This window comes from Rhamphochromis longiceps, linkage group LG12 (assembly GCF_057381845.1).
Source record: "Rhamphochromis longiceps isolate RC_006_pf linkage group LG12, R_longiceps_female_GT1.1, whole genome shotgun sequence".
Classification (NCBI taxonomy): domain Eukaryota; kingdom Metazoa; phylum Chordata; class Actinopteri; order Cichliformes; family Cichlidae; genus Rhamphochromis; species Rhamphochromis longiceps.
In genome coordinates, this window is record NC_140568.1 from 35,779,157 (window position 1) to 35,801,939 (window position 22,783).

Genomic DNA, 22,783 nt, shown 5'->3' on the forward strand with positions numbered 1-22,783 from the left:
AGCGTCCTCGGAGATTAAACGGGTGCAGACTAACGGTTTTCTGAAGTGTAACAGTGGTGCCGCGCGTAACGGCGCCATTAGGCTACAGCAGGTGTTCCTTGCCTCAGACCTGCTTTCCTTGAGCATTCAGCTAGTCCCTGTGCCAGATGCTGGCTATGGTTTCTTTTGGACATACTGAAATGTTTAGAAAAATGCCTTAGGCTCATGTATTGTATGGCGTACATAAACAACAGATGTTGTGCAAGCTGAGCGTCACAAAATAAAGTCGCCAAAATATCTTATTTTATAATTATATATCGTAATAATTATTACATATTTTATGTATTTATTAATAAATCCTCATCAATTTATTTAATAGCATGTTTGCGACCATAACAGTCAGTGCGTAATTTCCATCTTACTGTGCGTAAAATATCTAATTAGCTTAGGTACAATCCTTCTGCTACAGTTAAAGAGCAGGGGAAAAGGAAAAGGGCAATTACAGCCGACAGCTCAGTAAACAGTCGTGACAAATGCCTCTATTAGTAAACAAACAAGAGTACCCTTAACGCTGAATACACCTGTGTGGTCGACACTGTGTCAGCAGGTCGAGCTGCCACGCGTAATGGATTATCAGATAAAGCCCCTCGATTGACCAAACTGGGATGGCACAATTTGGTTTCACATAATATAGCCAAGGGTAAACAAAAAACGAGGGTAAACGGACTTCCAGACAAACAAGCACAATAGCCCGTGTTGGAGAGCCACAAGAGTCAGTACATTGAAGAAAGTAATGTTACACACAAGGTCTTATCCTCACATTTACAGCACTTTCATGGTCGTGTGTGTGTGTGTGTGTGTGTGTGTGTGTGTGTGTGTGTGTGTGTGTGTGTGTGTGTGTGTGTGTGTGTGTGTGTGTGTGTGTGTGTAGGGTGGGGGGTATTGGATTTATACTTGTAAAAAACGTGCTTTCTGGGGTGACATTTTGTCATCAGTCATTTAATACTGCAGTGCTGTGAAAACTGAGACTCCACTTCCACGTCTATTAAAATACAAAGAATTTGCAAACAGACATTCAACTGCTTTTTCTCAGGTGTCATGATTACCTATGCATGTAATCAAGGCAGATTTTTATGTTTTTGACTCACATGTATTCTTTAAGTTGTCATTTTAATTAATTTTATTCTGTTTCATATGATAGTCAAAATTATTTTAGCTGCATTCTTTGTGGTAGCTCACACTTCGTGTGGCACATCTTGCTTATAGCTGATTTATTTCAACAGTAAACATAAGTTGCAATGAATCACAATAAGTTTAGAAACCGGGACAAATGCGTTTGAAGATGATTTTAATTAACTGTAGCAATCAATTCATTACAACACATTTTTCTTCATTAAAGATGTTCCAAAACTAACAAAACTCATAAACCCACAACAAATAAACTGGCATACAGAGGATTCTGACTTTTTGTTAAAAATAATGAAAAATAAAAATTATATTTCAATATACTTCATAATTATATAGTAAATTATCTTAAATAAATAAAAAGCAATGCTAAATCATAAGCATCCTGTAGCTGTAAACGGTTGACTGTCTATGAGGTATGTATAAGTAAAAGTAGGTCTGCATAAACACAAGAATTCTGAGCACCAAAACCCCCCCAAATAGATATCTTATCCTCACTTCTTTGTTTAAGATATAACACTATAACCCACAATTAAAGGGGAATTTAAATTGCTGTTATCAAAATAGTCACACTCATGTAGTCACATAGTAGACATCACATCCAATGTCTCCAGGTTTAATGACACCAGCAGCTTCAGGTTGTCTTTGCATTCCTGCACTAGACTCTGTTTGTAGCTGTCATCTTTCACTGCTAGTGAGTCTCCCTCATAATGCTGAGAATTGCCTGTTGGCTGAAAAGAAACTGACTGTGTGCATAGTTCATCCACAAAACTGTCCCACTGAACTTCGTGTGAATGGATGGTTTCATGCTCAGGAAGACCTTGTTTACTTTTCAGTAACTCACTAGCTACTCTCAGTGCACAGCTGGCAGTCAGTGATGGAGGGTATTTGTTGAAAGCATAGTCTGCAAGAGTCAGCTCACAAACATTTTGTGCAAGGTTGCTGCACTGCCTGGGCATTTTTGGGTCAGGATTCATCCTTGAAATCCTGTCATCACCTTTGTTCCTAGTCACTAGCTGTGAAGCCTCGATGCAGTTGGTGTAATAGTCTAGAAAAAAGGCCAGGGTGGGTGCAGAGAGGCGGAAGTTAAGACGAAGCAGGATGAGACACTCCAGGTTGCAGAGCTGCTCTTTGGTGAACACATCACAGCACAATGACAAGAGATGGCTGATTCGTGGTGAGCAGACCTCCACCTGCAGAGGACAAAGAAAAGGATAGTAGAATGATATCCAAAAACACAAACCGTCTGCTCCACGAGCATACCACACAAACCTGTTTACTGGCTAGGAGAAGTGCGGTGACACCAATGAGCTGGAAGCAGTCAGCAGCAACAGGTGTGGAGGCCAGGAACCTGTCCATGATGTTCACAGCCAAGCAGCAACACTCGAAAGACAGACGGAAATGTTTGTGCACAGGGATGAGCCAGCTGACCAGCTTACAGCGGGCCTCTGCGGTCAACTGTATGTAAAACACACACTCATCAAAATAAAAACTTTTAGTGACCTTGGTTCTTAAATGTGATGTGCTCTTAATGTACAACAAGGTATATATTTTCTGGCATTTCACAGTACAGTACCCTACATATTATCAGTAAATGGTCCTAAAATCGTCATGTATTCTGCATCTCAGGTGTTTCTTTAGTTGAACAATAGAACTAATTAATATCTGGAAGTCACTCTCACTGGAACATTTAACTATCTGCCTTTAAACAAAAGGAGTGAATTACCAGTTCAATTTATATGACAACAAATATATTTTAATTTTTTTAAGTAGTCAAAAAAGTATAAATATACGTCTAACACGGTTCATTTAGTTACAAGCTGTAAGTGTCTTACTTGCGGTTGGCGTGCCAGGCTTTTGCAGGGATGAAACTGCGCCTCTTTCTCCCTTTGGATCATAAACCCGATGTCTCCGTACTGAAGGTACCAGCTGCAGAGTTGCCCTGCAACAGGTTTTTGTGACATGAGCAGGGAAATCTCATTCTTAGCTGGGGATGAAATCGGGGAGCATGCCAAATCTTCTTCAAAACCAGAGTCTCTTAATTTGGACACGAGTTTCTGTTTTCTATTCCGAGCAGTTTGGCGCTGTTGAGCCAGCGTGAGAGTTTCTGGAGAAGGAGAGGCGACGTTCATTCGGCTCCTTTTGAAAACACTGTCGAAACCACCTTCACAGTTCTCAAAAGACACCATCTCCAGTGTCTGACTAGAGCCGGTTTGCACACACGCTGTTAGGCCAGCGACTGCGTATTTAGGCTACTGAGAGCAGTGAGTCCACAGCAGCAGTCTCCTGGATGCTGGTTTCTGGATTTAGTGGGGAGTTCTCTCTGATGACGTCAGTTTTCGCGGGGTCTTCCCCGCTCAGGCAGCTCACGGCTCTCCTGTGACCCCGGGCAACCAAAGCTAAACAATCACTGGCACCATCTATGTTATACTCTTAAGTCACGAGAGAGAGAGAGATTAAAAGACAATAGATGCCTTGCCCTTTAACTTTTTGCAGAAAAAACATCAAATTACTTGGGCTTATTATTTTATAGAAAGCCTACATATGAAATGTTCACATGTGAAATGTATATGAAATAGTTTAGATTTGATACATGTATTTTTCTTCTTCTTGTTCTTCCTATAATCATGCTAACATCAGAAAATTATTAACAATAATAACAACATTATAATTTCAAGTATACTACAAAAATGTGAGCAGTGTATAAAGTTCTTAATATTCACGATGTTTTTATAAGTATTAAAAATTTAATTTCTGTGCAATATATCAGTTTCTTTTTCTTTTTTGCGGTGGGCGGAACACGGCCGCTGACGACTAGAAAATAAACGGCTCCTATGTCACCTTTCAAACTCTAGTGCAAGACAAGAGAGCGTGCCAAGTCAGAACTGAACAAGGCTTCAACTATGTCCTCTGTGCACTAGCGGGAGGTATTTTGATTTATTTAATAATACACGTGTATAGTACAAGCTAGCGTGTAATTAATGGCTGCCTTTATCTCAGCTGTAGGCTGGGCAGCTCGACAAAAAATTGCAAGAAACAGGGACGAAAGCCGCTGCTAGCTGTTACCCTTAAGTGCCTGTGCTAGCAAGCTAAGTATGTGTAGCTAGCGTTAGCATTGCTGTAACTGTGTTGCAGCAGGAGCTAACAAGTGCGGTTACTAGCACTTATTTGTTGACGAGTTGTAAGGCACTGAGGTGGCAAAGTTATAAACCACCAGCTCGAGGAAGTAGAAGAAGTAACAGTAGAGTCAAATAATAACGCTGCTGAAGCTAGGTAAGCTAGCTAACGTCTTCACCATGTCATAATCTCACAATCCTGTAGTTTGGGTTAGGCTTTACGTGTGTGCGCAAACTATTTCAGCTAACTAAGCGGCTGTGTTATACTAAAAATAGTGACGTAAAAATGTTGACATTTAAAACAAGCTTTTGTTTTTTAATTTTTATTTTAGGAATGTCAGCGTTCATGTCCATTGAAAAAGGGTTAACTGTTAACCCGAGTTTGCAGAAGTCAGCCAGTGTTTTAGAGAGGTTAATATTACCGTTTTTATCACCCGCTACCTATTGGCTCAGCATTTTCGAGTAGGTGCTGAGCTGAAAAATAAAAATGCGGCATCGCCTATATAAATTGTGCAACAGTCTGGTATGGATTACATGGCAAGTTGTGAAAATTGTGAGCAGTTACAACCAATATACGTTTTTCTACATGCCAAAATAAAATGAACTGAAATGGGACACTGCTTCTTCAAACAAGGGACTTCTGCCAAACGCAGACGTTTGGCAGGTCTCTTGTAACACAGTTTGTGTTAGTGCTGTTTTGATTACATAAGGACTATTACCACATTAACTGGACATTTTATCTTGCAGTTTTATCACAGCAGTGTATCATGGAAAACTCTGGCAGGCCTTACCGGGCTAAGCAAGGCGGCAGGGAGAGGGGGGCGGCAGCAGCAGCGGCAGAGAAGGGAGAAAGCTGGTGGATGCAGGACCAGGTGCGAGGACAGAACTTCAGATCAGATGGAGGCCAGCAGGCCAAGAAAAATCAAGGTGGGCCTTACAGGGCCAGCCCTAAGAAGGGAGGACTGGGGCCCCTAAGCCACTCTCCTGGTGGATTAAGAGGAGGCCACAGCCCCTCACAGAGAGATGATGTCCGGTGGTTCTCAGGTCCTCAGGAAGATAACTGGAGAGAGCGCCCACAGCAGAGCTGGAGGAGGGGTATGCAAGGAGAAAGTCCAAAGGAGGACAGGGAACAGGGAAGGAGAGAAGCCACGGATGATGGTTTTCAAAAATCAGGTAAATGTCTGGAAGTCAGTCTCTGCAGAAGGAATGAAACACTTTCAGCTTTATCACAAAGTCTATGTTGAAAACAAACTAGAAATTCATACTTCCCCCTGCATTTCTCATTTTCAAAGGCAAAAGACGGCGTAACAGAAACAAGAAGAAAGCTTTTGCTGAAGAGAACAGGGGCTTTGTGATTGAAGAGTCCACACTCTCAAACAAAGAGCTGCGCAACCTACGGCAAGCAGAGAGGCGGCTTAACAGGGACGAGATCTACAGCCTAAAGAAGGTACAGACCCTAAAAGCCGTAAGAGGTGATGTAATGTTTGAGTTGGTTGGTGTAGGTGATTTACAGATATTTCTAACGGTGTAATTTTTTTTTTTTTTTTTGTGTGTGTTGTACAATTGTTTTAGAGGTCCCACAGCAACCCTGCTGCTCTTTACAACTGTGCCCTGTGTGATGTTCTCCTAGAGTCTGTGTCTGAAGCTTACAAGCATATTCGGGACAAACGGCACAAGAGAAGGGCCAAGGTTATTTTACATTTACCGTATATAGATTGTATTACTGTGTTGCTATTGTGGAGTAGTAGTTTTTATGTATTAAAGGCTGTGATCAAGACCCCTTTCCTGTATTTGCATGTTGACTTATAGGAGCGACAAGAGCAGCTGATGCTGACTGAGATCCTGCCTCCTAGTCCAGAGCAGATCAGTGCTATAAGTGCAGTACTAGATGCTGTTGTCCAGGAACATGGTCTGAACGACCTGGACGTTGAGAAGAGACGGTGTGTTGTCTCCACCATGCAAGATCTCCTCCTGTCTGTTCTGCCTGGTAAGACACATAAAGAGGAAAGTTCATAATATACAACAACTGTGCTCTTTCAGTGTTATTAAAATCGTAGCAATATTTACCTGCTTTCTCTCATCTATAGAGGTCCGACTCAGGCTTTATGGATCATCTTGCACTAAATTTGGATTCAAGGATTCTGATGTCAACATTGACATTCAGTATCCAACTCACGTGAGTAACACAGTGTGAGTTCATGATGTGTGATACAATTTTATTGTATTTTATGTTAATTTTATAATGATATTAATGTTAAAAATTAAAACTGGAGGCCTGTTAGGAGAATAATAGCTAGGGGAAGAAGTCTTTCATCTGCATGTATATGTTACAAGTTACGTGGGTTTAGGGTGACATTATTTAAGGGAACAAATACAAGAGATGACAGCAAAAATATTAGTATATGGCAAAGGTAAGATGTGGTGGTGTGGGTGGCGGGAAAAATATAATTTCACTTGATTTTAGATTTCACAAGTTGTGTTGCGTATGCTGTGCTTGTAGCATGCACCATAATTATGTTCTTTTTAATATTATATTTATGCTGTATAAAGGCTTTGAAATGGAATGTATTCACAGATGCATCAGCCAGATGTCTTGATGTTGGTTAAGGAGTGCCTCTCTGTGAGCTGTGAGTTTTGTTTTCATTTTAGACTCAAGAGTCTTGAAGAAATCTTTCAGACATGGTAAACTCAGTCATGTGCTTGAGTGTCATGGAAAGTTTAAATTGTTTGTGTTGTGCTATTCTCAGCTCTGTTTGTTGAGATGGAGGCGGACTTTCATGCCAGGGTGCCTGTGGTCATCTGTAAAGAGAGAAGTAGGTCTGTATCATTTGCAGTTACATGGGTTTTTATTGCATGTGACAAGAGAATATTAACAGTGCTCATACCACAAGAGCATAAAACTCCAAATTAAAATTAACTTATTTTTTTGTTCCCCCTTCCTCCTCAACAGTGGTCTAATCTGCAAAGTTAGTGCAGGGAATGAAAACGCGTTCCAAACCACCACATATCTTTCTGCCCTGGCGACTCAGGAGCCTCTCCTCATGCCACTGGTTTTGGGCTTCAGACGCTGGGCCCGGGTATGTTTCTAGTAGACAAAGACTTGTTCCTCACATTAGCAAAGGCATCAAAACTATTCACTCATTTCTTTTTTTCAAAGTTGCATTTGTTCTTAACATCATTTTTGGCTTTCTGTTAAGATCTGTGAAATTGATCGCGCAGAAGAGGGGAGTCTACCACCATATGTCTTTGCCCTTTTGGTTATCTTCTACTTACAGAAGCGCAAAGAACCTCTCTTGCCTACCTATTTCAACCAAGATGTAAGTCTTTATTTTCATTTCCATCCTTAAAAAAAACAAAAAAAAACCATATTAGTTTTGCTTTTCATTATTGACTCTTTTTAGGATTATTTTGGAATAAACTGATGCAAACATCTGCCCATCTTTAGATCAAAGTGTTTTCTCTCAGCCGGCTGTCAGACTTCAACCTTACTCATACAGAGGATGGGTATTTACACTGGGCCTACACCCCTTCCTCCAAGGAGTCATCTCAACCAGCAGAAGGCAACTCCATAAAGGGGAAGGTAATCATGAAGATGGACACACATAAATAAACTGAAAGACTTCCAAAGAACAGAAAATATAATTTTGACTTGTATTTGGAGACAGGTTTTGTTTTGTTTTGTGTTTTTTTTTTTCTTTTTTCTTTTTTTTTAAAAGGCTGTTAAATAAATTGAAAACTTGAGTGATAATTTTTCAGACTCTTAGTAATATCAGGCTGTCTTGCAGGTTCCGCTGGTGTTTCAAAGTCCTCATCCACCAGTGGAAGTTGGACTTCTCTGGGTCGAAATGCTTCGCTTCTATTCCCTGGAGTTCATCATGGCTGACAATATAATCAGTGTGCGGACTGGTGCTGTCCTCTCCAGAGAGATGAAAGACTGGCCTAAAAAGCGGATCGCTGTAGAGGGTCAGAAGCTTTGTTATGTTTGAATCATTTTCATGTCTTGATACTTCTGTAAGGAGAAGTGGTCACACAGAATCTGTTTTAATGTTGCTTATTTCTCTGTTGATTCTGTCCAAACCTAGATTTTTATTTCTGTTTGATTCATGGATTAAAGCAGTGGTTCTCATACTTTTTCTTGCATACCCCGTTTCAGACGTTGGAAAAGTTAACAACCCACAGTTTTGTTTTTTTTATCAGTCATTAACTATTAATTGTAGTTTTACTTGTAATACTTTATTTTAAAGTGTAATTTTGCTTAAAGCTCAGTGCAAAATAATCAACAAACTATTGTATACCCCTTATCCCACCCTTTTCGAAGTTATTAATTCAATTTAACCCCCCACCTCCCCCTCCCCAAACCTGGTTGTTTGTGTCCAGTTGCAGTGGCTAAGGTGCGTTTATAAACCACTGTGATGAAGAGACTTCTTTTATGTGTTCTAATGTTTACAAATGGTTCTGTTTCAGACCCGTTTGCCGTGAAGAGAAATGTGGCCCGCACAGTGAACAGCCAGCAAATGTACGAGTACATCCTCCACTGCCTCAAAACCACATACAAGTACTTTGCACAGTCACTCAATACACCAGCTGCTAATCACAAAAGAGGACTGAAGGGAGGATATGTTCAAGGGGCCAATGCTAAGGCTTTGAATGACGAGAGTGTGTGCTTGTCAGATTTCAGTAATCTCAGCATTCATTCAAAATATACGAGCCAATCTAAATCTGTAGAAAATGGCCCTGAGGACTCTGATTGCATTATTGAGGAAGAGGAGGAAATTGAAGAATTCAGTGACTCAGATGAAGAGCGGGAAAAAGAAAAATTGGACTTGGGCAAAAGCAGCCTTTCGGAGGATGAGGATGATGAAGACGAGCAGGATGATGACATAAATATTGATGTCGACATGCATAACAGAGACCACCTGGACAGCTTCACCATAGAGGATGAAGAGATTTTCCTAGTGGACGAGATCTCAGGGGAGGAGCTTTTGTCCGATGAGGAGGGTCCAGATTTGGACACACCTGGTTCAATGGATGAGGAAGAGGAGGAGGAAGTGGATTTGGCACCTGTCAGTGTTTCTCAAATTAAAGATGAAACACCAGAAAATAAAAATGAAAAACAAAGCAGACCATCTTATGAGTTCACCAAGCAAGCTTTCACCAGAGGAAAGGTAAGTTTGCCTTCACTTGTCATCAGTTACTGGCAGCATTTGCAATTGTGTAATTTGATTAAACAAAGAACACATAAAATTTTAAAGTTGTATGGTAAAGATTTAGGTTGTAAGTGAGGAAAACTATATGTGTAACTCCTTTCAATATCACATAGTCCCACATGGTCGTGTGCAGCTTGTGCAAACGTGATGGACATTTGAAGAAAGATTGTCCAGAAGATTTCAAGAAAGTGCAGCTTGACCCCTTGCCCCCAGTAACACCAGAGTTTCTCAGTGTCCTCAACAAAGTCTGTGAGCAGTGTTACAGTGAGTATTATGGGACATGTAACCCTTACCTGCATTGTGATGTCATATTTCTACTCTTGCAAATTTTAGTAATACATACAATGACAAAAATATACAAATGTATTTCAAATGGTTGAGAAATAAATTGTTTTTGTCGATGGTATGAACAAGTTTTAAAAATGAGGCTCATGCAAACATTTTCATACTGTTGGACTCAACAAACTCTTAATTATTGCAAGTTCCTCATTTCAACTTAATGAAGTCCACCTGTTCATGTTTTTTTGAGTTCTAATCATTAGCACTTAAGCAAAATTTTATGTAAGATTTAAAAAGTGCTTTGGAAGAAAACACAGCTGTATCCGTGGTTTTAGGCTTATCTGGTAAAATTTGTGTGAGTTTATGGTTTAACATGTGGGATGAGAATATGTTAAACTTTAAAGTGTTAAAATGTACACAACTCTAAAAAGAGCTTAATGCAGGTGCATGAAAAGTGTAGTATACCATCCACTGGACCTCAGCTTATGTGACTGTTTCACAAAATTTTGTATAAATAAAATTATTTATTTATATAGCACCTTTCTAGACAGTCAAAGTGCTGCACATAAGATAACAAATGATAAAAAGGTAAAACGGACAATATAAAACAGGCAAAAATGAGCCAAAAACAGTTTTGAGTTTGTTTGTTTTTTTTAAGTTGTTTCAAGTTGTTTTGATATTAATCAACAACTTGATTGTTAATTGTAGTTAGTTATCATAATATGTCTAATTGGCATGTTCATATAACGTTATTTCCTGAGTCCTGTTGTAAAGCCAGTTATTTAAGACCACTTTTGGTGGAATAGTGCTTGTGTCCAGTAAATTACTTGGTCACTAAATATCATTCATTCATTTTTAAGGTGATTTCGCCCCAGATGAACTGGAAGTGGGTGTAAGAGAGCACATCCTTCAAGACCTTGAGATTTTTGTGAGAAGACAGTTTCCTGGTGAAGTTGATCTTTTAACTTTTTTTTTTTTTTTTTTTTTTAAATTGAATTGGCGTGATGATGCATCTGAATGATTTGGTTAACAAATCATGTGTTGATTATTTATTTTAAATCACAGGTGCTCAGTTACAACTGTTTGGCTCATCCAAAAATGGCTTTGGATTTAGACAGAGTGACCTGGACATCTGCATGGTGTTGGAAGGACAAGAAACCATAGATGTGAGTTATCAATAATTCTTTACCATGTAGTTTTGGTTCTGTTCATCAGGGAACCAGCTGCAGTTGATCTTTAATTTACACCAACTTGATTTATCAAGCTTCTAATGACGACTTGAAGTTGATGCGTATTTGATCTGCCAATATGCTTGAAGAATACATTGGTAATATTATTTTACTTGGAGGCAAGTTGCCCTTGTTCCTTTTCATTGTTATGGTTGAATTACTTATTATCTAGCAGGAGCTTATATTAAATCATTTTTGCCTTCATTCCATCATAGGATATTAACTGCATCAACATCATTGAAAGCTTGGCAAGATCGCTAAAGAAACACCCAGGTAAGACATAGTAGCTGTGGTACGAAACTGACATTCATGCACTTTATTTTGTCTGCAACCAGCAACTGTCAGTTTTGATCAAATGACAAACTGTTCTGGTTTTAAGAGATTCTAAAGTTCTAATATAATCTTTAAAATAATTCACCTTAAACAAAATGTTACTTACCCATTTACATTAATGAGAAATGCATTAAGCTGAAATAAATTATGATTGAATAAAGTTCTTAATCTTCCCCATAAGTGCCTGTAATGTCATTATGTATCCACATCAGGTCTGAGGAACATCCTTCCCATCACTACAGCAAAAGTACCCATTGTGAAGTTCTACCATGTTCGCACTGGCTTGGAGGGAGATATAAGCCTCTACAACACACTGGTGGGGCTCTTTTTGTCTTTGTATGTATTTGAAAATAAGAAAATGTGCACCTTTTGAAATTTGCAGTTTCTGTTTGTTTTTTTTCTCAGGCCTTGCACAACACTCACCTACTAGCTACGTATGCTGCAATTGACAGAAGAGTGAAGATCCTCTGTTACGTCATGAAGGTTTTTGCCAAGGTGAACATGCTTTACAGACTTGTGACTAAGACATCTTTAAGTGTTCTTGCTATTGTATTGTTCAACGTTAAAATGTTGTTTCCACTTCCATTACAGATGTGTGACATTGGAGATGCTTCACGTGGTAGCCTCTCGTCATATGCCTACACCCTCATGGTGCTGTTCTTCCTTCAGCAGAGAGACCCACCAGTTATCCCTGTGCTGCAAGAGGTACAGATGTCTGTTTGAAAGAAGAGCCAATTGTATTCTCTTTACAAGTTGCACATAGATGTGTTGATTTGTCTATGTGAGTGTTGTCTCAAATACATTTATCCCCTTAAATTAAACAACAAACTTATACCTCCATTTGGATGAATTTGTCAACAAGTCTCTTTGTAGTAGTTATTTAAAGTATTTCACAATATCGTGTGTCAAGCTTGACTGCTTGGTTTCTTGCAGATCCATGATGGGAAGAAGCCTGAAGTACTAGTAGATGGTTGGAATGTGTACTTCTTTGATGATTTTAAAGCACTAGTAAGTGTTTTGTATTTGATTTGTGCCTAAACAATATGGTTAATATAAATGTAAGACTGTGTCTTAGTAGCTCATCAATATCGTCTCTTTCCACCTTCAGCCCAGTCACTGGCCACACTATGGGAAGAACACCGAGACTGTGGGGGAGCTGTGGCTCGGCCTACTCCGCTTTTACACTGAGGACTTTGACTTCAGAGAGCATGTTGTCTGTATCCGACAGCATGCCCGCCTCACCACCTTCAACAAGCAGTGGACATCCAAATACATAGTCATTGAAGGTAGCCTTGTGTGAGACTATTGCTGCAGTGTATTGTAACTAATTTATCCACAATCAAATGTGTAATTTTTATTTGCTGAATCAAAGTAATTGTATATGTCTGCTTTTGAAGATTTTTCAAGTTCATTTTCTTTGTCACAGATCCATTTGATCTCAATCATAATTTGGGTGCTGGTCTCTCGAGGAAAAGTAAGATGGATATAGATTTTTATTTTTATTTTTTTTTCCCCATTTCTAACATCTCAATGATTTTTCTTGCACTTTTCACTACTTAAAATGTGCATGTTTTTATTTTGGTCATCAAAACAGTGACAAATTTCATCATGAAGGCTTTTATCAATGGCAGAAGAGTGTTTGGCACACCCATCAGATACTTTCCTCCTGTGTATCCCAGTCAGATGGTCTGTATTTGTTGTCTGAACATTACTTTTTTTTTTTTATTGTGGTGATATTATCCAATCAGCACTAAAACTGTGTTTTACCTGCATCTTTCCCAGGAGTATTTCTTTGATCCTGAAGTACTTACTGAAGGAGAAGTGGCTCCCAATGATCGCTGCTGTCGCATCTGTGGAAAGATTGGCCACTTCATGAAAGACTGCCCCCTGCGTAAGAAGTGGGTGCAATCTCAAGTATTTTGTCATAATATTTACTTAAGTCTGTTAGCACCTTGTGTGCCTGCCTTAATGTTGATGTTACATCGTCAATGATTTTGGACCAGGTCTAAACATAGAAGGGACTCGGAGAGAAGGCCAGAGTACCCACAAGACAAAATGGATACAGCAGAGGAATCGAAGGATCAGGTCAGACACAAAAGTGAACACTGGCGGAAAAGGGATGGAGTGGATATTCGTTGCTGCTACCTATGTGGATCAACTGCCCACATCAAGAAGGACTGCCAGCTGTACAGAAGCCCTGCTGGTAAGTACCTGCAAGGTCACTTTACATTCTTTGAAGTATGAAAAAAGTCACTTACTTTCAATATTCACTTGTCATTTGGCAGGTAATGTGAAAATGGAGAATTATTCTTCTTCACCCCACTTTAGGAATTTGCGAGAAACAGAGAAACAGGTATGTTGTATGTTTTCAGTCAACCTAAATTATAATTAATTCTGCTTTGTACAGTTGTAGAAGTGTACATCTTTTGAGCTGTCTTTTATTTTAGGGCATACCTATACAAGAAGATAAGAAGAAGAAGAGAAAGCAGCAAAATGTGATATTAAGTCCACAAGCAGGTAATTTAATTTCCCATACTTTTTATGCATGGAATCAGATGTCTCAAACCTATACTATTAGCACTATGTAGCTAATTTTAACATGTATTTGATTTATTTTGTTTGTAAATTGAAAGTAATTTAAACTATTTGGGCCCAACTAGTCCAAAATAATCATAGCAACTACAGATAAGCATACGGCTATTTATTATGTTAAGTCTTCATTAAGTTTAGTTACACTGCATTTGTACTTAATTGTGGATTGTTAGCCAGCATAGTCATGTATAGTAACACTATAGTGAGCCTTTGATTAGATGTACAATTAGCACCCAATTTAAAAGTGATGCTTTCCCAACATGTGGGATGGCTGTAGCTCAGGTGGCAGAGCAGGTCAGCCACTAATCAGAAGGTCGGTGGTTCGATCCCAGGCTGCCTCCTGGCTGCATGCCAAATATCCTTGGGCAAGATACTAACCCCGTGTTTGCCTACTGGTGGTGGTCAGAGGGCCCGGTGGCGCCAGTGTCCGGCAGCCTCGCCTCTGTCAGTGCGCCCCAGGGCAGCTGTGGCTACAATGTAGCTTGCTATCGCCAGTGTGTGAATGGGTGAATGACTGAATGTAGTGTAAAGCACTTTGGGGTCCTATGGACTAGAAAAGCGCTATACAAATGCAGGCCATTTACCATGTATTTCCATCCCTAAAGCACACATTTTGCCAACTTTATTTTTTTTATTTTTTTTAAACGAGAATTATCTGTAATTTATGGAGACAAAGTGCAATTTCAATTTTCAGAGAAATTAGACTTGGTTGACAGTGTATTTTTGCATTGGGTCAATTGTCTAGGGCTCATAATGAGAGACGACATGATTTCTATGCAGCAGGCTCAGATTCATCCATCTTTTTCTGGACTCTGGAGCAAACACTTTCTGATCTTTTTCCTCAAATGTAGCATTCTGGTCCTTATTTTATCTGTTGTTTTCCATGTGGTCTTAGAACACATTCTCTGAGTTATTGTACCTGGTATTGTTGCCTGAATGCGTTTTTGTTTTTTCTTGGTCAATAAAGCAATGTTCAGTTTGTGTGGATCAAGCAGTCTGCTTAGTTTTGTCACCTTCTTAATATTGGGGGGGTGTTAATGCTGCTGTTGAGTTAGAAAATTGTGTTTGTAATAAATGTTGATGACTGCTTTCTGGTTTGTTTCAGGTAGTTTAACCTGCCGAAATTCGGGTCGCTCTGGTCAGAGGAAGAGCCCAGTGGAATGAGAAGTGAATAAAAAGAAAAAAAAAGAAAAAAAACTACCAGATTCTACTTTTGTCCAGGCAGACAGCAACCCAAAGTCCAGAAACCCTTAAATCTGAATGGTACTGTTGGGCCAATAGTAGCCCGTTCAAAGCCAAAGCCAGGACATCTTGACTTGAAGCCAAATAGGGCCTTTTTATTGTTGTGGGTTTTGTTTTTGGGTTGTTTTTTTTTTTTTCTCCCCCCAAAACGCTCCTCCTGAGAGGGTTTTTTTTTTTTTTAAAGCTTTCATTTAAAGAAAATAAGCAAGTAAGCATGCATGTGATGCATGTGATGTCTTAAAATACTTTGCCAGTCAAGAGGTTTTCCCTTGTTTTGTTTTTTTTGTTTGGTTTTTTGTATATATAAAATTTTTACATTTAAAGCAATATTACTGCAAATTTGGTGTAAAATCTCTTAAAATTGGAATGTAAATAACAGTCTCCTAGACGACTAATAGCTTAGATCCCAGTAGGGTATCTTTTGACATCATACTGTATCTTTAATGCTAAATTTTATTTTTAATTGTTTTGGTGGACACTTGAAGGTTCAACCGTCCTTTAATTTGGTAGACCAGCGTTTATAAACACTGTTACAGCTGTGAGTCAGATTGAAATGATAAACTGATTATGATATTAGTCTGCTACTCAACATCAAAACGTCAAGGCTATTTCACATTAAACCAAAAAGGTTTCAATTCATATGCGTTCTTTTTTTTTTTTTTTCTTTTTTTTTTTCCCTTAAGTGTTGTTTTAGAGATTTGGGGAAAAGATGTTTCTTAATGGCAGTATACCTTTTTAATGGCCTGGATCTGTATTTTTTATTTTATTTTTAATTATAAAATCATGTGTTTGTCCTCTGCACTGATGACCATCTGTCCATGTCTCTGGTGTTCTTGAAGACAGAACTACCTGCAAGGTGTCTCCATGTTTGTGTGCCTTTTTGTTAGAGAAACCACCATGTAGATATGTTTCTCAGGATCACAGTTTTATTCCTAGACTGCTGGTCCACTCAAGCTTCATGGATACATACTGCTCTAAAACTGCCTGCAGATGTTAGTAGAGGGAAGGTAAAAGCTCATTACCTCTCAATTTTCTATATGTCTTCACACTGCTAGGATGTGTTGTAACGATGGTAGAGGATCACATGCTTGAGGGAAGTTGGGTAAAAAAAAACTTCCTGTGCAGACTCTTAAAATTGATATTTTAAAAAGGAAGAAGGGGAAAAAAATGAAAAGCTGTTCTGGCTGGCTGCACACACTGCGCTCCAACTAGAGGTAATCTCAGTTAGTTCATTGGAGAGCGAAATGTATTTATTTGCCACAAAGGCTTCATTTCATTGTAATGTTGCCACAGATTGGTAGCTGCACTGTGGGGTGGGTGGGTGTCCAGGCCCTTGGATTATGTTGCTGCTAATGTCTCAAAGGCCTGCTTATAATTCAACTTATGTAGGGTGTCTGGCTTTATTATATCTTACTCTTACTGATTTTTATAATAAAAATAAATGTTGGTATTGTAATCATATTTCTTATTTTAAAGGATGTGTGCTTTAATTGCTTTAATACCAGCTGTATTTTTATTTTTACTAGGATTAAATGGAGGATTTAATTTGGTGTCAGGGACCCCTGATTGTGTTAGGAAAGGTTTGCTCATTGTCCAGTTTGTCTCAAAGAATTAAACTGAAGTCAAATTCCAGTGTGCTTTTTTTAAAATGTATTTTTTTTTATTTATCCCCCCCTCCCCTTTCCTCCTCAAAATATTTAAAGTATATGAAGCAGTAATGCCAGGAGTCTTCAAAATGTGTTAGATCCTATACTGCAAATCCTGCAGGTGTCACCAAAGCTGAAATAGTTTAAAACGATGAAAGAATTTCACTTTTTCCCTTTTTGTGTAGTACCACCCCACAACTTAAGTTCTAGAAAATCTAGTAAGCCTGGAAAACCAAGCTGTTTGACGGTACAAATAACTATTTAATAACAATGGGTGTAAATAATAAGGTGAAAATTGTCCACGCATGAGCATCGCCGCAGAAGTACGTATTACCTATGGATTTTACACAAGGCTCGTGTCTGTAAGAGAAGGTTGCATAACAGTGACATCCTGTCATTTTAACCCCTAAGCCTGTTTGCAGCCACAACTGTCCGTCGCAATAGTAGCCAATCAGATGGACGGATATTTCTTTGGGGGCGTTTGCTAAGTTTTTATACGCTTGCGCAATCCTATGTTGTGATTTCTACAGTTGCGAGCAACATGTCTGCATCCGTGGTGCGAGCGACCGTTCGAGCGGTCAGCAAAAGAAAGATACTGGCCACAAAAGCGGCGTTGACACTGGTATGTTAATAATTTTTTGGTTATACATGCATGTGAAGCACTTTATGTGCTGTGAGTACATAGTGCTCGAATAAGGCTGGGGTTAACGGCTGCGTCCGGTATGATGTTAGTTGTGTAAGTTGGCTAAGCTAGCTAATCATCTGTTACACGCAGATCAACTTAATATCAACTTTTCTTGACCCTTATTGTAACGCTGCACTTTTTCATGTTGCGTTGACATTCACAATATTTAGAGTAAACACTGTGGCGGTTCTGCAAGCACGACGTTGGGCTCAGCTAGATGCTAACGCTGATAAGTGGCTAGTCAAGACGCCTTTTGTTAGTGTGCTGCTGAAGTTTCTGTACCTTGACAGCAAACCGGACGTTCGTAATATCAAGCAGAGTCACCATTTCAAGTCATACGGTATAAAGTTAAGCTTCTTTTGGGATTTAGAAAAAAAAGTGTCTGGCCTTATTATGTTGTGGATTATGGAGTAAAAGTTGTAACAGGTTTGATTGCAGCCTCAGGTTTGATTATTGAGGCTCGCAAAGAGTTGGCAGCATCGCCAGTGAATAAAAACCACCCCGAATCATATCCCGTATCAGTCCTAAAGAACAGTGGACACATTTCCCATAAGCCAAATGGTAACACTGGTTCGTTTGCTGTGTAAACTCTACATGCTCAGAAAATAGATGGGTCGAGTCTGGTTTCGCTGTTTTTGGCCAATAAACTTTAAGTAGTTAACAAATTTTATATTACTTGTAAAATTATTATTTTGAAGTAGTTTTCAAAATAATTGCAATTTTATAGCTATTTAGCTCATGTTCTGGTTTTTGCTTGCATTATATACTGTAACCAAAATCCCCCCAAAGCGGAGGGTGGGTTCCCAGACTAGGTAATTGTACATAAATGTATGACAAATTTAAAGTACCTAGTGTGATATTTAATGTTAATGTAAATAAAATTCTGAGAGTGCACTTGGCGTGTAGTAAGCTCTCAGTACAGGCCAGAGTCATTACTTGTTTTCGTGGGTGGGATGAATATGCTCAGCTATTGGTGTTTCAGCTGATGAGCTCTAGTAACAGTGCTGTTGCAAGATAATGTACTTGCATGGTGGTTTCTGCTGATAACATTAGTGTACTGAAGTGTACTTAAAATAGTGGGACATCCTTCAGTAATGCAATTGCAAATGGTGCCTTACATAAGGGGACTGCCGTTACCCACAAAACCCACTGATAAAGACTGACAAGGAAGTCTGATGTAAGGGAACCTTTGAGATGTGGGCATCCTTGAGTTACTACCACTGCTCTTTACTGTATACATTACTATGGCACGATGAGTTATTTTTAACCTTGTGCTGGTGTGGTAATAAATACACCAGCACAATAAATACACCTATAAGTACATAACTTTGTATTTTAAAAGAACTCTGGGTTGTGACACAGCAACACATGCAGATGATCACAATTTAATGGCGTACAGAAATTGGTATTTTGTGTCACAAATGCCTCCACATTAGAACTCACACACTGGCATTGATACTTTCAGCAACTACTGCTACAGCTGAGGTTGCAGAAGTTCTGGTTATTTTATGACACTGCTGTCCTTTTGGGGGGGGGGGGGGGGTAAAGAGTGGATTTTATTTCAACAGCAGCTAAACATTATTTTTCTCTGTTGTTTTTAGAAACAATCCTTTGCCAAATGAATTGTTTGCATCTGAATGCAGTGTAAATTGTAGCTGATGCCAGTAACATTTTAACCTTCTATTGCCTCCTTTTAGACTCCAGCAGCAGTGAGCAAGATCAGATTGTTGTTGCAGGACAGACCAGAATATGTAAGTAATGAATATGGCCAATAAAACATCATCCAATTAAGAAGTCAAAGCTTCTTTATACATTGATTAAAAGTGTTCCTTTATTATAGCACCAAATAAAATAAAATTCTGTCATATTGATCTAGTCAGTTAGGTAGCGGACAGGGTTGTTAATCAGTTTCAGCTGCTTTGGTGTTAATGAAATTAACAGCAGGTGCACTAGAAGAGCAACAATGAGGCGACTTCCAAATCAGGAATAGTTTTATAGGTGGAGTCCACTGACATTTTTTTCCCCCTCCCGTGTTTTCTGACAATTTTTCACTACTTTTGCATTTGACTAGGGTTAGTGTCACTAGTGGGGAGGTGATGAGGATATACCTGGACCCTCCAGAGGTTGCACAGGTAGTTAAACTCCTCCAGGATGGCACATTAATGTATGCCATTGCAGTGTCTCCCAGCACAGTCTCAAGAGGATTGATAAGATTCTAGGAGAGCTGGACGGGGCCTTAAAAAGTTCTTAACTCATTAGCAATGTGGGTATCTGCTCCTTTGTGCAAGGAGGAACAGATTGAGCATGGCCACAACCCTACAAAATGAGGCCACTGATGTCAATGTCTCTGATCAAACCATCAGAAACAGACTTCATGAGGGTGGACCCAACATCGTCTGTTGGGCGCTGTGCACACTGATTGGCATTTGCAACAGAATAGGAATGCATACCCAATTCCACCCGTGCTTTTCAGTATGTTCATTGAACATATGTACTGATGTAAAAGGGTTTGAGGAAACCATGGAGAGCATTATGCTGCTTTTTTAGCATGTCCGGTTTGGCAGTCAGTTAGTGATTGTCTGGGGAGGCACATCCATCCTAGACTGTCCAGGAGCTCAGTGATGCCCTGTCCAGATCTGGGATAAGATCCCCGGGAGCCTGGCGCGACGTTGTCAAGCATGCATACAAGCTTGCGGGGGCAATACAAACTACTGAGCAGCATTTTGAGTTGCTGCAATGAAATTTCAGCCAAATGGGCTACCCTGCCGCATAACTTTTACACTTTGATATTCAGGGTGTCTTTGAATTCAGTCTTCTGTAGGTTGCTAATTTTCATATCCATCATGTTGTGTGAAATTCTTTTCTTCCTAACACCGCACACAATCCATATCAGTATAGATACACCCCCATCACTAAATGAGCTTTGTCTGTATGGATTAAACAGCAACATGTTCACCTTATTTTTTCATTTGCTAAAGTTTCCTTCTTTTTTTTATGAATCATTTGACTTGAAATTAAATTTAAAAATGTTATAAGGAATATCTGTGGGGAGTAGACTACTAATGTCAGCAAATTGGTTTTTGAATTACAGCTCAAACTGTCAGTTATTTAATTAAAACAGGGACATTCAAGCATTCAGAGTGAGCTTTGCCTCTGTAGAAAGTATTATTGCTACCATTAAATTCACAGGAACAAAAGAAGCATTTTGAGATATGAGTAGTGTCAAGACGGTTTACTAATTAAACTGCAACATTTTACTGAGAAGTATAATAATGTTTAAAAATAAAACTATGAAGATGTATTTTTTTTCTTGTATCATTCATCCTTCCTTTAGTGCATATATTACAAAAAAATAGGGGGGGGAAAGTCTGTTAACATATATCTGGTTCTCCATCAGATTGGTTTGAAGGTTGGGGTGAGAACACGTGGGTGTAATGGGCTGACTTACACACTGGACTACACCAAGGAGAAAGAAAAGTCTGACGAGGAAGTAGTACAGGATGGTAAGCTTTGTTTTATAATGAATCCAAGCTGAGAAAGGACTTTGTTGTAAGACTGATTGTGTTTGCCACACTAGGTTCTTGGGTAAGGTAATTGATTGAAAAAGTTTAAGGTTTTTGTGTGTTTCCAGGTTCAGCAAGTGCAATTTTTAAAATGTTCCAGGATTAAAAATAAGATTAAAAAAAAAAAACCAAAACTAAATTTAGATGATCTCACATTGAGCTCCCATTTATCTTCTTGGACCCCTCTCGACTCCTTTCAGCATAGTTTGGTTTGTAAGTCTCTCAATGAAAGTCCCATTTTGACCACTTGTACTGTGCACACTCCAATTTCACCACGTACAACTTCTGTTTCAAACCAATCCAAATTTGGTGTGAATAATCATCACACAGACTGTGGTGCATGGCAGCAACTCAGTCATTTACAAAGGATTTATTTTTTCTTTTAGCCATATTAACCTGGGTTAATCTGGTTAACATCAACTCCACAGCTTTCCTTCTTGAGATGCAGGGAAATCTACATTAGGTTAAGTTGAGCATTTTCAGAAGACCATTTCTGTAACATTATCACAGATTGTACTATTTGTGTTTCACTGCCTGTAAACAATCCAACCCTAAACTTCTTAGATAGGGGCCGACCATAAGGCTGTAACCTGATAGTAGTGATGACATTGTTCTGACCTTTTTTCAGGTGTAAGAGTGTTTATAGCGAAGAAGGCCCAGCTGACCCTTCTGGGAACTGAGATGGACTTTGTGGAGTCAAAGCTGTCTAGTGAATTTGTCTTCAACAACCCTAACATCAAAGGCACATGTGGTTGTGGAGAAAGCTTCAACATATGAGCACTATGGAGCCTCAGTCCCCCTTCCCTGCTCCAGACCCTGTCTCACTGATAAAGACTGACAAGGAAGTCTGATGTAAGGGAACCTTTGAGATGTGGGCATCCTTGAGTTACTACCACTGCTCTCCTGCAAACCACTCGTGCATATGTAGTCATGAAATCCATGTATGCATATTGATGCTTAGAAGATTGTAATGCAATTGATGTAGTCAGAACCATCTTGACAAAAACGATTTTTAGGTTCAGATACCTCTGATGTAGACAACTGTTTATACTCGGCTCTGCAACTTTAAAAAAAAAAAATCTCTTAGGACCTCAAAAGAAATGACTTTTTAGGTTAAAGCTATGTTATTTCATAAATTCAGTCAGGTCCTGCCATGGCTTGTGTGAGGAGAAAATGATACATGTCCTGAGAACATGTTCACTAAAGCTGAGATCAGATGGGATTTACACTGTTAAACAAAAGGATGAAGCATGATGTTTCAACGTTTGAATCTGTCCTCCAAAACTTGCAGAAAGCCAACAATCAGCTGTTTGACAAACACGCCTTTAAGGTGTGCTATTATCCAGGGTCATGTACCAGTAGTATGCAGAAGTGGAAGAGCTTGAGTGTCTTGAAACTGTTTTATCAGTTTGTAAAAGCTTTTTGAAAAGTATGTATTTATCTCTGTGTGTAAATAACTAAGATTTTAAATCCCTTGAACAACAACAATATACGCACAAAAAAACCCGCACAAAATATGCATCCCTCAAGTGAAACATGAGGTTTCTGTTTTTTCTTTTTGCTTGATGAAAGCCAGGATTTTGTTTGTATAGATGCTCTTAAGATTTGTAACCTGTGCAATATGTCAGTGTATATATGAAAGAAGATTAAATGGATCACACCGCAGCCTGTGCTTCATGTTCTGTTTGCATGTAGGACTCTGACCACCTGTTACTGTCAGAATCATC

At 39.1% G+C, this 22,783-nt stretch overlaps 3 protein-coding genes across 5 annotated transcripts; 2 read left to right on the forward strand and 1 right to left on the reverse strand.

Moving 5' to 3' along the window:
* Nucleotides 1–1,043: 1,043 nt before the first annotated feature.
* ccno (cyclin O) lies at nt 1,044–5,202 on the reverse strand. 2 transcript variants are annotated; one of them, XM_085426104.1, is made up of 4 exons: nt 5,072–5,202; nt 3,000–3,106; nt 2,437–2,622; nt 1,044–2,357 (listed from the first exon to the last, which is right to left on the reverse strand). In XM_085426104.1, exons 2-4 carry the CDS (start codon nt 3,060–3,062, stop codon nt 1,746–1,748), a joined length of 861 nt encoding a protein of 286 aa, XP_085282230.1. In that variant the 5' UTR covers nt 3,063–3,106; nt 5,072–5,202; the 3' UTR covers nt 1,044–1,745. The 2 variants fall into 2 exon arrangements, with proteins under 2 accessions (XP_085282230.1, XP_085282229.1); XM_085426103.1 differs by having other exon boundaries at nt 3,000–3,596; nt 5,072–5,197.
* Nucleotides 3,941–15,117, forward strand: tut7 (terminal uridylyl transferase 7). Of its 2 annotated transcripts, none has more exons than XM_085426100.1 (29): nt 3,941–4,091; nt 5,028–5,453; nt 5,573–5,727; nt 5,853–5,969; nt 6,090–6,267; nt 6,368–6,456; nt 6,856–6,907; nt 7,028–7,097; nt 7,231–7,357; nt 7,478–7,597; nt 7,726–7,860; nt 8,066–8,243; nt 8,745–9,445; nt 9,601–9,751; nt 10,627–10,713; nt 10,832–10,932; nt 11,211–11,268; nt 11,541–11,644; nt 11,734–11,823; nt 11,920–12,033; nt 12,262–12,336; nt 12,437–12,614; nt 12,755–12,802; nt 12,923–13,014; nt 13,111–13,226; nt 13,332–13,531; nt 13,614–13,681; nt 13,776–13,845; nt 15,026–15,117. In XM_085426100.1, the coding sequence occupies exons 2-29, from the start codon at nt 5,048–5,050 to the stop codon at nt 15,082–15,084; spliced, it is 3,939 nt and encodes a 1,312-aa protein (XP_085282226.1). In that variant the 5' UTR covers nt 3,941–4,091; nt 5,028–5,047; the 3' UTR covers nt 15,085–15,117. The 2 variants fall into 2 exon arrangements, with proteins under 2 accessions (XP_085282226.1, XP_085282228.1); XM_085426102.1 differs by lacking the exon at nt 3,941–4,091 and adding an exon at nt 4,244–4,437.
* Nucleotides 15,118–17,296: 2,179 nt separating this feature from the next.
* Nucleotides 17,297–22,707, forward strand: isca1 (iron-sulfur cluster assembly 1). Its single transcript, XM_085426105.1, has 4 exons — nt 17,297–17,430; nt 19,191–19,244; nt 20,891–20,996; nt 21,685–22,707. The coding sequence occupies exons 1-4, from the start codon at nt 17,350–17,352 to the stop codon at nt 21,831–21,833; spliced, it is 390 nt and encodes a 129-aa protein (XP_085282231.1). The 5' UTR covers nt 17,297–17,349; the 3' UTR covers nt 21,834–22,707.
* Nucleotides 22,708–22,783: the final 76 nt, after the last annotated feature.

Bases quoted from the DNA above. Each gene is read 5' to 3' on its own strand.
- ccno (XM_085426103.1), bottom strand. From the start codon at position 3,353: ATGGTGTCTTTTGAGAACTGTGAAGGTGGTTTCGACAGTGTTTTCAAA. The intron at 2,623-2,999 runs GTAAGACACTTA...TTTTACATACAG, and splicing joins GCCTGGCACGCCAACCGCAA to TTGACCGCAGAGGCCCGCTG. The intron at 2,358-2,436 runs GTTTGTGTGGTA...TGTCCTCTGCAG, and splicing joins TTCTCCTAGCCAGTAAACAG to GTGGAGGTCTGCTCACCACG.
- isca1 (XM_085426105.1), top strand. From the start codon at position 17,350: ATGTCTGCATCCGTGGTGCGAGCGACCGTTCGAGCGGTCAGCAAAAGA. The intron at 17,431-19,190 runs GTATGTTAATAA...GCCTCCTTTTAG, and splicing joins CAAAAGCGGCGTTGACACTG to ACTCCAGCAGCAGTGAGCAA. The intron at 19,245-20,890 runs GTAAGTAATGAA...GTTCTCCATCAG, and splicing joins TGCAGGACAGACCAGAATAT to ATTGGTTTGAAGGTTGGGGT.
- tut7 (XM_085426100.1), top strand. From the start codon at position 5,048: ATGGAAAACTCTGGCAGGCCTTACCGGGCTAAGCAAGGCGGCAGGGAG. The intron at 7,598-7,725 runs GTAAGTCTTTAT...GCCCATCTTTAG, and splicing joins CTACCTATTTCAACCAAGAT to ATCAAAGTGTTTTCTCTCAG. The intron at 12,034-12,261 runs GTACAGATGTCT...GGTTTCTTGCAG, and splicing joins TTATCCCTGTGCTGCAAGAG to ATCCATGATGGGAAGAAGCC.